At 41.8% G+C, this 14165-nt stretch overlaps 2 protein-coding genes across 3 annotated transcripts in view; both read right to left on the bottom strand.

Moving 5' to 3' along the window:
- jpt1b (Jupiter microtubule associated homolog 1b) overlaps window positions 1–4767 on the bottom strand; it is a 43601-nt gene extending 38834 nt beyond the window's left edge. Inside the window, exon 1 of one of the 2 annotated variants that reach the window (XM_072558402.1) lies at window positions 4589–4767. In XM_072558402.1, the coding sequence (XP_072414503.1) occupies window positions 4589–4644 (56 nt within the window). In that variant the 5' untranslated portion in view covers window positions 4645–4767. The remainder of the gene's footprint in view (window positions 1–4588) is intronic. The other variant, XM_072558403.1, reaches the window with a different exon arrangement.
- A 5344-nt stretch (window positions 4768–10111) lies between these two features.
- The window catches only part of LOC140463917 (small ubiquitin-related modifier 3), a 45127-nt gene continuing 41073 nt past the window's right edge, over window positions 10112–14165 (bottom strand). Inside the window, exon 4 of the mRNA XM_072558394.1 lies at window positions 10112–10784. Within this exon, the coding sequence (XP_072414495.1) occupies window positions 10722–10784 (63 nt within the window). The 3' untranslated portion in view covers window positions 10112–10721. The remainder of the gene's footprint in view (window positions 10785–14165) is intronic.

The following is a 14165-nucleotide window of genomic DNA, read 5'->3' as shown; positions in this document are numbered from 1 at the left end:
TAAAATGTATTTAACTACCTTACTGAAATCTTTGAAATAACAGAGGGTCAAGAAGGGCAGTGACTTTGATGTGGAAGACATTGAGTTTAACATCTTAACCACTCTCCATGTCAGAGATTGTGATGGAAGCAACATGGGGTTTTCAACAGAAAACATTTTCTGAGCTGCAGGGAAACAAGGGGGCATGGAACTAGACATGGTGCTCTTGTAGAGAAGCACAGCTGCAATGGCCTTCTCAGTGCTGTAACCATTCTATGGTTGCAACTATATTAAAGCAACTATATTGGGCGGCACGGTGGCACAGTGGTTAGCACTGCTGCCTCACAGTGCCAGAGATCCGGGTTCAATTCCCGCCTCAGGCGACTGACTGTGTGGAGTTTGCACATTCTCCCAGTGTCTGCGTGGGTTTCCTCCGGGTGCTCCGGTTTCCTCCCACAGTCCAAAGATGTGCAGGTCAGGTGAATTGGCCATACTAAAATTGCCCGTAGTGTTAGGTAAGGGGTAGATGTAGGGGTATGGGTGGGTTACGCTTCGGCGGGGCGGTGTGGACTTGTTGGGCCGAAGGGCCTGTTTCCACACTAAGGAATCTAATCTAATCTAAAGTATATTTTGTGTCACTGTTGTAAAGACTGGAATAGCTATCATAACAGCATTTTGGGCCAGACAGTATGAGAGATTGGAAGCTAGTACAAAAAATGAGCTCTACTCAAAAGAGTCAAATTATCTGTATCATAATAATTCTGATTCTTCATTCATGACATATGGGCACTGTTCAAGTCCTGCTGTATGTTGGGACAAAGCTTATTATGAGAAGTCCCAACAGAACTGAAAATTGCAGCAAGGCAATCTCAAGACAACAGTAAGAAGTGACTTATTAAACCACTTAAATCCACCTGAAAACCCTCCCAAATGCTCTGTCAAAGAGTTCAAAGACTTTGAACCAGCAACAAATAAATGGCAATGAAGTTCCAAGTCAGAAACGTACAAAATTTGGAGGAGAACTTGAAGGTGGTTAGCCTATGCTATCCAAGAAGGCTTTTTAAGTAGCTGCAGTGTATTGTGTTGATGCTACATTCTACAGCCAGACAGCAACAGTGGTGAATAGCTAGGTGGCAGATGGGCACCTATGAAGAGGCTACTTGAATTGTGTTACAACTACATTCATCCAAACAAGTGATGCATTTCTTCCTGCCTCTTGACTGGTGTCATAGGGCAATCACAGAAAACCCACAAAGGAGTCAGGTGGAGAGCCACAGCACAACTCCTAACCTCTGATCAGTTCCTGCATTCACAGCATTCATTTAATCATACAGTCAGATGTACAGCATGGAAACAGACCCTTTGGTCCAACTCCATGCCAACCAGATATCCCAACCCAATCTAGTCACACCTGCCAGCACCCGGCCCATATCCCTCCAAACCCTTCCTATTCATTTACCCATCCAAATGGATCTTAAATGTTGCAATTGTACCTGCCTCCACCACATCCTCTGGCAGCTCATTCCATACACGTACCACCCTCTGTGAAAAAGTTGCCCCTCAGGTCTCTTTTGTATCTTTCCGCTCTCACCCTAAACCTATGCCCTCTAGTTCTGGACTCCCCGACCCCAGAGAGGAGACTTTGTCTATTTATCCTGTCCCTCATGATTTTATAAGCCTCTATAAAGGTAACCCCTCAGCCTCCAACGCTCCAGGGAAAACAGCCCCAGCCTATTCAACCTCTGCCTATAGCTCAAATCCCCCAACCCTGGCAACATCCTTGTAAATCTTTTCTGAACCGTTTCAAGTTTTACAACATCTTTCCAATTAGGAGACCAGAACTGCACACAATATTCCAACAGTGGCCTAACCAATGTCCTGTACAGCCACAACATGACCTCCCAACTCCTGTACTCAATGCTCTGACCAATAAAGAAAAGCATACCAAACGCCTTCTTCACTGTCCTACCTACCTGCGACTCTACTTTCAAGGAGCTATGAACGTGCACTGCAAGGTCTCTTTGTTCAGCAACACTCCCTAGGACCTTACCATTAAGTGTGGACTAGTCTAAGGATTAGCCATTGAATATAAAAAGATGGAATGAAATTCTTAGTCATTGTCTGGTTTTGAGAAATTGTTGAATATTTCTCAGTCCAAGCTAGAAACTAGCCCAACTTGCATGATGCCAGATTGATTCCCAAAGTTGGGAATCAAACTGAACATGGGGAAATCAGAGAGCATGGCCACTTTTAATCTTCTTTTGATAGCAAGGTCAACAGTTGGGCCTCAAGCACTGTCCTGACAGTGAATGACTACTAAACCAAAACTATCTGGTTAGTGATATTTTTAAGGTAGATATTATGACACTCCTTGAACAGGTGAAACTTGAATCCAGGCTTTCTGACCCAGAAATGGGTCACTACCACTGTGCCACAAGAACACTTACTATTAAGTCATATGCTTGGTCAGCATCCAACCAGTGAAGAGTTCTTCCACCGTTGGCCGCAGATTTCCTTAGACCTCAAAAACTTACTTTAGCTCCTTGATGAGAAAGGCAGTCACGCTCAACTCAAATTCACTTCTTCCACCCATATTTGGACAAATATAACAAGTTTTGAAACAGAGCAATCCTGAGAATCCAAACTGAACTGACATTTTTAGTCAGTCTCAGCTGTTGCTCAATTTGCAGAAGACATTACTCATGGTGAGGAATTTCTGCCATGGATTACGTAACTAGTCAACCCAAGTCTCAAATTGGTAGGTATCTGAGAATGTGGGAAGAGGTGTCCAACAAGATAGGGGGAATTCAGTTCAGGATTTGCTTCCTTTTCTTTGTTTCACTGCCACATTAAGACTAGATGCAGGTAAAGCCTGCCTAATTGCGCACAGCCAGTTTTAAGGGTGGCCAGCACAGATTCCCATCTTCAGAAACACTACATTTGCAACCAAAGCATTGGGAAACACTTATCTTTCTTATTTTGTTTCCCTTTAATATTACAGAAGCCAATATAATCAGTCCAGCCTTAGTGTCTGGATCTTGAATAGTAAAAACTAATGGCCACTTCAGCTAATCATTTAATTCTCCATTCAAAGTCACAAGAAAACACTTATCGATTAAAAGATTCCTATATGTGAGGCATTTTAAACAAAAGTATATTTAAAATGAATGGCCATTATTGACAGAGACAACAGGCAAATGCCCAACCACACCCTCTACTTTGCAGCAGCAGTGTTTTATGTTCCAGACTAACACCAGAGGCTGAGCATTCAATCTAAACTCTGACATATCTGCAACATATGCACATGTATATGTGAAGACAAATATTTAAGCAAGCTCATCAGATTGCAAATAAAGATGGATTGAGGTCCCCAGTGCTTGCGCATGGCTCAGGCAACATCAAGCCAGACAAAGGGTTACATCCAAACAAACAGTCTCTTCTTTACACACACAGATAGTCTGTGCATTTCAATACAAGATCATGGTACAATTTTCAGGCCAGTTTAAACATCTGAAACTAGCCTTAACTATCATTACCTTCTGCTCTTATAAGAAAAGGTTGAGGTTCCTGCCACTGATCAATGGCACCGAAACAGGTATGTATTGAAGAACTATAGAAAGATAGCTGAAGACTGCCAACTTCCTTTGATTAAGAATGAAAGGACGACCCACCCATGGTTCTGATCAAGATTATTTCACAAGGACAGATACCATTTTACCCTTTGTAACAACATGCAATATTGCTGATTTTGTCATTCAAAGTCCCCTGGAATTTCTGATTCACCAATGTACAACTAGAACAACCAAGACCTTTGGAGGCATTCCAAGATGTACAGACCATCATAACCATGCAGCTGTCTTTTTACACTTACCCAAACCCTTAGTAAGCAAAGAATACTGCTCAAAGAGATAAAACAAAGGGCTCGTTTTGGCCAATTAAAACATTGCTGCAGCACTGTATCAAGATGCGCTGGCATCCTGTAGTAGCTGGCAGTGGACTCATCCATTATGTCCACTGTCTAATGTGAAGTGACAGAAACTCGCGTGCACTGCGCCTGCTTCAGACAACCAAGGAGCAATAAAAAACGCCCATACATCACAGGAGCCACTGATGCCAAGAGGGGCAACACCCAAAGCTTCAGATCCTACCCCGGGGGGAGAATAGTGTGGGTGGGTGGTGGCAGCGGTGGAGATGCCCAGAAAGGCAGCACATCAGGTTGGAAACCTTGCTGGTAAGGGATGGGAGGCTAGTGGTGGTAAGGTACAACTTGCCCAGTTGCGAAAGGTGTGGACTTTAAGGAGACAACACTCAAAAGGTAAAGACCCTCCCCGAGGGCCGGGGGGGGAATACCTCAGGATATAGATTCTGTCCCAGGCTGACAGGACAAGAAACAACTGCCAAGGGTTCCGACCCTCTCCGCGGCAGGAGGAGACTGAGGCGGTATTCTCCCGTCTCTCCCCTGAACCCAGATCCCACCCTGAGCACCAAACCTAGTCCTTTGTCTGAACGATTCACATCGAACCGGGCGGAGGGCTCCCGCGGTGGAAATGCTGCCGCCGCCCCTCAACACCCCGTCTGTTATAACGGCACGTAACGGTCCCCGGAATACCTGGAGCTGCTACGGCCTGTGGAGTCCAGGCCTTGGTATGTAGTGGTTGTAGTCATTTCAGACGCCGGTTATTGCCGTTTCCCCCACTTCTCGCAGTCCGTAACTATAAAAGCAACGGCTTCGAACTCCTCAGTCTCTCGCGGCGAACCCGAGTCCTCGCTGCAGTTTTATTTATAAACCGGCAGGTAAACCCAGCCCTTGCTGATTGCCCATTGGTACAAATCCCGGACATCTCTGGCGCCCATTGGTAACCATGACAAACGTCCCTCATGCCATTGGCGAAAGGAGCTGCCAATCACGCCCAGAAGGCGGAACGTCCCCACTGAGTGACACATTCAGCGGGCTTTGTTTGAGTTGAGGTGACGTAATGCAAGAGCCAAGCCAGAGGCAAAGGAGGGGCAAAGCTAGTCGTGAGCAGTTAAAATTGGGGGAAAAAAGGGCAAAACTGGAAGGAAGAGTAAAACTAAAAGGAGATAAAATTCGATGAAAGAGGGCAAAACAGGGACAGAGGTTGGTTGTAAACAAAGCAGCGCTATTAATCGCGCAACCCAGACAGGGAACCCCACTATCACTTGTATCCAACGCTTAAAGAGGAGATGAGATAAGGCTGCAAGAAATGGCGAGATATTTCTCCTTAGAAATATACAAAATAGGAGCATAAGTAGATGATCAGCGATATGAATAAAAGAAATATCCAAGTATACAGCAATGCTGACTGATGAGTTCTTAAAATTCCGTTCCTGCAGCTATGCCCAGCTGATATGAGCCAAAAGGATAGCGACTAGAGAACACAAAAGAAATTGCATCAACACCAATACAAGTATAGTACAAAAAACAATACTGTGAACGTTGGAAGTCAGAAATAATACCCAAAAAATGCTGGTTAGGATAACAAAGAAATTCGTGAGCATATAGAGAAAATGGTGTTAGTGACAGACAGGTGGCACTTGAAGTTCAATGAAAAGCTGCATTTTGATAAGGAGAACATACAAAGACAATACCTAGTAGGGTACAACTCTAAAAGAGGTACAGAAGCAGAGGGACCTGAGCGTACTTGTACAAAAGTCATTGATGTTGACCAAACATGTTGAGAGAAAGTTACTCCTATGGTAAGTTAAGTTTTATTAACAGAGACATAACGTATAGAGAAAAGTTATATTTTTAAGAGCTCTTTTGAGACTTTGTGAAGGGCTATTCTTGATCTCTTGGGGGCTACCTCTTTGATTTTCTGGAACTTTTTTCAGCCTCAAATAACTCATTTATTAGTGATGCAATCTTGTACTAATACCTTCTGCACTTGTGTTGACATATATATTTGGACTCTCAAGCAGAAATATATTAAATTATCATTTTCCATTAAACTTAAAACCACAACTCAAGAATAGCACTAATTTCCTAGAAACACTATTTAAACTAGCATAAAAGACAGAACAAAAATCTTCTTGAGAAGATTTGTAGCTTAAGTTGTGAAATGATATCACCCACCTCAGCAAACCAGGACACATTAATAGCAAGCAGGACAGAACACCAATGCTTCACCAGAGGTGCACTGATGTTACCTAGTATGGTGATGAAACATCTGCAAACAAACCTACCAGCTCAGCGGGCAGGTCAACAACCTCAAAATCCTCTCCCACCTTCCATGCCCCCAAATTAAATCTCACACAAACAGCCATCACTCTAATATACCTTCCAGACGTAGTGAGGTCACAATTAATGCATTTCCATCAAAAATACACAAAGCTGCAACATTTTAATCAGACAGATCCTACCCTTTTTGGTATATCCCAAATTTCAATGACTGTGTTCATTATAATAGCATCCATTACGTTATTCTTCATGCAGCTCCTGAATTTATTTTTTATAATTTATTTTACAGAATTGGAACTGTTGGAGATTGGAAGAACCCTTTTCTTGTGTTTCAGAATTAACAGTTTGACTCCATCTACCAGGAGAGAATGGTGGACTCCCCTCTGAAAGTTGACTATGATGTTGTTAAGAATCCTACTTCTCTAAGTAATATTAACATGTTGAAAATGTTGTATCAAGTATAATTTCCCTATTAAAAAGGGAGAGGTGGAAAAATAGAGAACTAAAAACAATTAGAAATAAATTGTAGGGAAACTGAAATTTATTGATGGGCATGTGGTATGAGAACAATTAGATTAAGGAATCTTGTGGTGCAGTTATTGTATCCCTACCTCTGAGACAGGAGACCTGTCCCAACTGTTCCAGAAGTATATAACATCTCTGAAAAGGTTTATTAAAAAATATCTATTAAGGCAATTGGATTAGGAGCTCTTGTACTGCAATAATAGTGTCCCAACCCTGTACCAAGAAGCTTGGGTTCATACTCCACCAATTCCAGAGGTAATAAATGTCTTAACAGCATGATTAGAAAATATCTATTAAAGCTATTGGGGGTTTTTGTGGAAATGGTAGTGTCCCTTCTCTAAGCCAAGAGGCCTTATTCAAATTTCACCAGTTCCAGGGATGTGTAATAGCATCACTGAACAGGTTGGTAAAGAAAATATTCATTACTGCAATTGGGTCAATTGTGATATAATTAGACAAAACATCAACATTAATTGACAAAAAGCAAATTCTGTTCAGAGTTTTGTTATAGGCTCTATCTAATAGGGTAGAAAAGGATGTAGAAAAGGTAGAAAAGGGTAGATGTAATGTATCTGGATTTTCAAAAATCTTTGGAATAGATGTCACTCAGATGCCTGATGTGGATGTGCCGGTGTTGGACTGGGGTAGACAAAGTTAAAAATCACACTACACCAGGTTAGAGTCCAAAAAGTTTACTTTGAAATACTAGGTTTCAGAGTGCTGTTCCTTCATCAGGTAATTAGTGGAGTGGGATCATAAGATAGAATTTATAACAATTAAAGTGATATATTGAACAAAAGCTTGTAACACAATTTGGATTCATTGGATTCTCAGTAGTTCCTTGAAAGTGCATCACAGGTGATCAGGGTGTTAAGTGTTTGGTATACTTGGTCTCATTGCTCAGACCTTTAAATATAGGGGTTGGAACATCATATTGCAATCGTGCAAGATGTGGGTAAGATCACTTTGGATGACTGTGTTCAATTCTGGTTGCCCTGCTATAGGGAGGGTATTATTAAATTGGCAAGGTTGCAGAAAAGATTTACAAGGATGTTACCAGGACTGAAGGGTTCAAGTTATCGAGGCTGGAACATCTTTCACTGGAGTGTAGAAAGTTGAGGGGTGATCTTACAGAGATTTATAAAATCACGAAGGGCACAAATAGGGTGAATAGCAAAGGCTTCTCCCTAGGGTCAAAAAGTTCAAAACTAGAGGGCATAATTTTTAGGTGAGAGGAGAAAGATTTAAAAGGGACCTGAGGGGCAACCTTTTCACACAGGGTAATTCACATATGGAATGAATTACCAGAGTAAGTGTACAAATACAGTTACCACATTTAAAAGATATTTGGACAGGTACATGAATAGGAATGGGCCAAATGCAGGCAAGCTTGGGAAACCTGGACGGCATGGACATGTTGGATCAAAAGTTTTGTTTCAATGCAATATGACTCTAAAGATTCCACACTGATTTGCAAAAAAAATCATTATTCCAATAATTTCAAGTTCCAACTGCAAAGTTATTCTGAATTTGTTTTTGTGATGATCATATAAAGTGCTTTATGAAAATCCAATACACTACATCTACCAATTTCCATTTATCTCTCCTACAAATTAAATCTATAGAAGAATCTCAAATCAGTGGAATTTGCACATTCTCCACAGGTCTACATGGATTTCCTCCAGCTGCTCCAGTTTCCTTCCAGAGTCCAAAGGTGCGCAATTAGGTTGATTGGCTATGCTAAATTGCCCTGTCGTGTCCAGAGATGTGTTGGTGAGATGAATTAGCTTTGGTAAATGTAGGGTTCAGGGTTTAGGGGGTAGGGTGCAGCAGGGCTGGTTCTGGGTGGGTCGCTCTTTGGAGGGCCAGTGCTTCTTTCCACACTGAGGGGTTCAGTAAAACAAAACTGTTAATTTTCTGATTTTCCAAGTGCATTGTAAGATTTTCTTAATAATAGGAAAAAATACCTATCTCACTCTGTTTTGAATAGCAATGTTAAGACTGATAAAAACTGTGAGCTTCAACCTAAGAATTAAGTCCAACAGGTCTGTGGCCAAATTTTGATTTCAGACAATGTATTGCAGAGATTTTAAAACTGGCCCCAACATCTTGAAGCAAATGGAACAAGATGAGCCAGAACTACTGCATAGAAACATTCTCTTCAAGAAAGTATTAGGGCAGGGTGTGGTTAGGCTCCACATTCTCCAAATCTACCATTTCTGATAAGAAAAAATGGGCTTAAGAGAATGAGAAACTTTGTCAGTCATGGCTCAGTGATTCCACTAATGCCAGAGTTAGAAGATTGTGAATTCCAGAAGGGACTTGATCATAACATCGAGTTGATACATCAATTCTTAAAGGTGTTGTCTTTTGGATGTGATATTGAACAGTGTTCCATATGTGTGTAATAGTTTCTAAAGCATATCTGGAAAGAGAAGCAGATTCATTTCTGGTGCCCTGGCCATTATTTATCTCTCATTCCTATATTTAACTTAATTGCATGAAAGGCCCTTGGGAGAGACTTGTAGGATAATGAATGGAACTCTAAATGCAAGTTCTTCCTTTTAATTTGCTGAAAAAAACTATATATACTAGAATAATAAATCAGATTGGCTTCAGCAGCACTTCTGATTTCATTTGGAGGGGAACCACTGGAAGTATATTGATAAGCACCAATTGAACTGGTCTGAAATATGGATACTGGTTAATAAAGCATCTTTATGGTGAGCAGCACCACAAACAAGAGTGCACAGTACTTTTCCCTTAATTTGTTTATCATCCTTTGAGATCTGCTCAAACTCAATCCTTGGTCTGCAGATTCCGATCACCTGCTGGTGCCTCACCAGTTCGCTATTCATTATATGCCAATGCAGTCAGCTAATGGCCAAGTCTGACCCAAACCTTGCTGGATATTGACAAACACATTACTAACATGTCAGAACTGAAGCAACAAATAATTTAGTCGTGATTTAAACATTTCAAATTATGATATTTCCATATCATTTAGTGGCTGTCATTTAGTGCTGTATTGGAAGTGGGGCACCATTAATTCAGTGATCGTAATACTGACTGAGCCAAGTTAATGTATTAATAGCAGAAGATAAAGGACAGTTTTCTTCAAATGTGCCGACTGGGGAGTCAGCAGGGTTGAGAAAGGATCCTTCAGGTGCCTGGTTAATTGACCGAGTGATAGGAAAACAGCCTGAAGGACCTCGCACATTGCCCACCCTGGTCTTTGGTACAGTTTGTGATGCAGATGGTCTCACCCATGAAGAATTCTGGTCGTGGCATGACACAGATTGCAGATTAAACCCAGAACTTTACTGCTTCATTAAGTATTAATTACTTTAACCAGTTGTAGTAGAATCACATTACAAAGCATAAAAAACGAGATGCTAAACATAACAGTTTAGTTTTTAATTGTTTTAATAAGGAATTTATGAAACAAGAGACACACAAGGAAAACAAAATGAAGGAACCCATCTTCTGACCTATTTTACACTACTTTAATACAGCACCAAGAATGCTTTGTGGGTCTACAACAATACAAATTGTATAAAATAATGGGTTTGTCCTTACACTGATACAGGAAATGGCAACCATTGAGCGAGCTATGCCAGTTCAAACCACTGAAAACAATGAAATGAATAATTTATCTTATTACAAATTTTTAAAAGCTACATTAGGAGCCAAACACAAACAGATAGAATAAAAAAATAGTTTGCTAAAATGGATTTTTGGGAATTAGAAATCTGGTTTGGTCGAGTATTCCTACTGTTGCAGACTTCAGTAAAAACCATTTGATTCCGATTGTTCTGTATAAACTGGTCATTTTTATTATTTAAAATCAAATGTAATAAGGTTAACCAGCAAACAATAAAAGCTCTTATGAAGGTGTATGTGGATGTAAAATATTCTACAAATGTTTTCCAAATTGCTGCTGAGAGTAACTTGCTGCTTTGTCAGAAGCGCTGATGATCTATGGATAATCAGACAATTACATGGAGAGTGTCAGCAGTCAGTACTGGCCCCCAGTCTGCTGCTGGAATACATCAATTGTGTCCTCATCTTCCATCTCCAACTGCAATACAAAACAACCGTTAGAAAAATACACCATCAATATAGGGTAACATTTGCACTGCTGAAATTGGAAATTACTGGTGAGTTTTATTTTCCCCCATTTTCTCTCATTTTCATATTCAACACAAAGTTTGAGTGTGAGTGAAGGCAAAAAGGTCAGAAATTTTATTGTGACGATGAATCATGTAGACATTACATCACAATAGACAATAGGTGCAGGAGTAGGCCATTCTGCCCTTCGAACCTGCACCGCCATTCAATATGATCATGGCTGATCATCCTTAATCAGTATCCTGTTCCTACCTTATCTCCATAACCCTTGATTCCACAATCCTTGAGAGCTCTATCCAACTCTTTCTTAAATGAATCCAGAGACTGGACCTCCACTGCCCTCTGGGGCAGAGCATCCACACAGCCACCACTCTCTGGGTGAAGAAGTTTCTCCTCATCTCTGTCCTAAATGGTCTACCATTAATGGCCTACCATCTATCTTTAAGCTGTGTCCTTGGTTCGGCATTCATCCATCAGCGGAAACATGTTTTCTGCCTCCAGAGTGTCCAATCCTTTCATAATCGTATATGTCTCAATCAGATCCCCTCTCAGTCTTCTAAACTCAAGGGTATACAAGCCTTGTTGCTCCAGTCTTTCAGTGTAAGGTAATCCCGCCATTCCAGGAATTGACCTCGTGAACCTACGCTGCACTCCCTCAATAGCCAGAATGTCTTTCCTCAAACTTGGAGACCAGAACTGCACACAGTACTCCAGGTGTGGTCTCACCAGGGCCCTGTACAGCTGCAGAAGAACCTCTTTGCTTCTATACTCAATCCCTCTTGTTATGAAGGCCAGCATGCTATTAGCCTTCTTCACTACCTGCTGTACCTGCATGCTTACCTTCATTGACTGGTGTACAAGAACACCAGATCTCTCTGTACTGCCCCTTTACCTAAATTGATTCCATTTAGGTAGTAATCTGCCTTCCTGTTCTTGCCACCAAAGTGGATAACCATACATTTATCCACATTAAACTGCACCTGCCATGCATCTGACCACTCACCTAACTTGTCCAGGTCACCCTGTGATCTCCGAACATCCTCATCACATTTCACCCTGCCACCCAGCTTAGTATCATCAGCAAATTTGCTAATGTTATTGCTAATACCATCTTCTATATCATTAACATATATTGTAAAAAGCTGCGGTCCCAGCACTGATCCCTGCAGTACCCCACTGGTCACTGTCTGCCATTCCGAAATGGAGCCGTTTATCACTACTCTTTGTTTCCTATCAGCCAACCAACTTTCAATCCAAGTTAGTACTTTGCCCCCAATACCATGCACCCTAATTTTGCTCACTAACCTCCTATGTGGGACTTTATCAAAAGCTTTCTGAAAGTCCAGGTACACTACATCTACTGGATCTCCCTCGTCCATCTTCAGAGTTACATCCTCAAAAAATTCCAGAAGATTAGTCCATAAGACCATAAGACATAGGAGTGGAAGTAAGGCCATTCGGCCCATCGAGTCCACTCCGCCATTCAATCATGGCTGATGCGCATTTCAGCTCCACTTGCCAGCGTTCTCCCCGTAGCCCTTAATTCCTCTAGACAACAAGAACCTATCAATCTCGGCCTTGAAGACATTTAGCGTCCCGGCTTCCACTGCACTCCGTGGCAATGAATTCCACAGGCCCACCACTCTCTGGCTGAAGAAATGTCTCCGCATTTCCGTTCTGAAATGACCCCCTCTAATTCTAAGGCTGTGTCCACGGGTCCTAGTCTCCTCGCCTAACAGAAACAATTTTCTAGCATCCACCTTTTCAAAGCCATGTATTATTTTGTACGTCTCTATTAGATCTCCCCTTAATCTTCTAAACTCCAACGAATACAACCCCAGTATCCTCAGCCGTTCCTCATATGCTAGACCTGTCATTCCAGGGATCATCCGTGTGAATCTCCGCTGGACACGTTCCAGTGCCAGTATGTCCTTCCTGAGGTGTGGGGACCAAAACTGGACACAGTACTCCAAATGGGGCCTAACCAGAGCTTTATAAAGTCTTAGTAGTACATCTCTGCTTTTATATTCCAACCCTCTTGAGATAAGAGACAACATTGCATTCGCTTTCTTAATCACAGACTCAACCTGCATGTTTACCTTTAGAGAATCCTCGACTAGCACTCCCAGATCCCTTTGTGCTTTGGCTTTATTAAGTTTCTCACCATTTAGAAAGTAGTCCATTCCTATATTCTTTTTGCCAAAGTGCAAGACCTCGCACTTGCTCACGTTAAATTCCATCAGCCATTTCCTGGACCACTCTCCCAACCTGTCTAGATCCTTCTGTAGCCTCCCCACTTCCTCAGTACTACCTGCCTGTCTACCTAACTTTGTATCATCGGCAAACTTCGCTAGAATGCCCCCGGTTCCCTCATCCAAATCATTAATATATAATGCGAACAGCTGTGGCCCCAGCACCGAACCCTGCGGGACACCGCTCGTCACCGGCTGCCATTCTGAAAAAGAACCTTTTATCCCAACTCTCTGCCTTCTGTTAGACAGCCAATCCTCAATCCATCCCAGCAGCTCACCTCGAACACCATGGGCCCTCACCTTGCTCAGCAGTCTCCCGTGTGGCACCTTATCAAAGGCCTTTTGAAAGTCCAGATAGACCACATCCACTGGGTTCCCCTGGTCTAACCTACTTGTTACCTCTTCAAAAAATTCCAACAGGTTTGTCAGGCATGACCTCCCTTTACTAAATCCATGTTGACTTGTTCTAATCAGACTCTGCTCTTCCAAGAATTTAGAAACCTCATCCTTAATGATGGATTCTAGAATTTTACCAACAACCGAGGTTAAGCTGATTGGCCTATAATTTTCCATCTTTTGCCTTGATCCTTTCTTGAACAAGGGGGTTACTACAGCCATCTTCCAATCGTCCGGGACCTTTCCTGACTCCAGTGACTCTTGAAAGATCTCAACCAATGCCTCTGCTATTTCCTCAGCAACCTCTCTCAGAACTCTAGGGTGTATCCCATCGGGGCCAGGAGATTTATCAATTTTAAGACTTTTTAACTTTTCTAGCACTATCTCTTTCGTAATGGCAACCATACTCAACTCAGCCCGGTGACACCCTTTAATTTTTGGGATATTACTCCTGTCTTCCACTGTGAAAACTGACGCAAAGTACTTGTTAAGTTCTCCTGCTATTTCCTTATCTCCCATCACTAGGCTCCCTGCATCAGTTTGAAGTGGCCCAATGTCTACTTTTGCCTGTCGTTTGTTTCTTATGTACTGAAAGAAACTTTTACTATTATTTCTAATATTACTGGCTAGCCTACCTTCATATTTGATCCTCTCATTTCTTATTACGCTCTTTGTTATCCTCT

This window comes from Chiloscyllium punctatum, chromosome 39, assembly GCF_047496795.1.
Source record: "Chiloscyllium punctatum isolate Juve2018m chromosome 39, sChiPun1.3, whole genome shotgun sequence".
Lineage (NCBI taxonomy): Eukaryota > Metazoa > Chordata > Chondrichthyes > Orectolobiformes > Hemiscylliidae > Chiloscyllium > Chiloscyllium punctatum.
The sequence above is the reverse complement of the archived record's forward strand: the minus strand, read 5'-3'. Positions and strand labels throughout refer to the sequence as shown.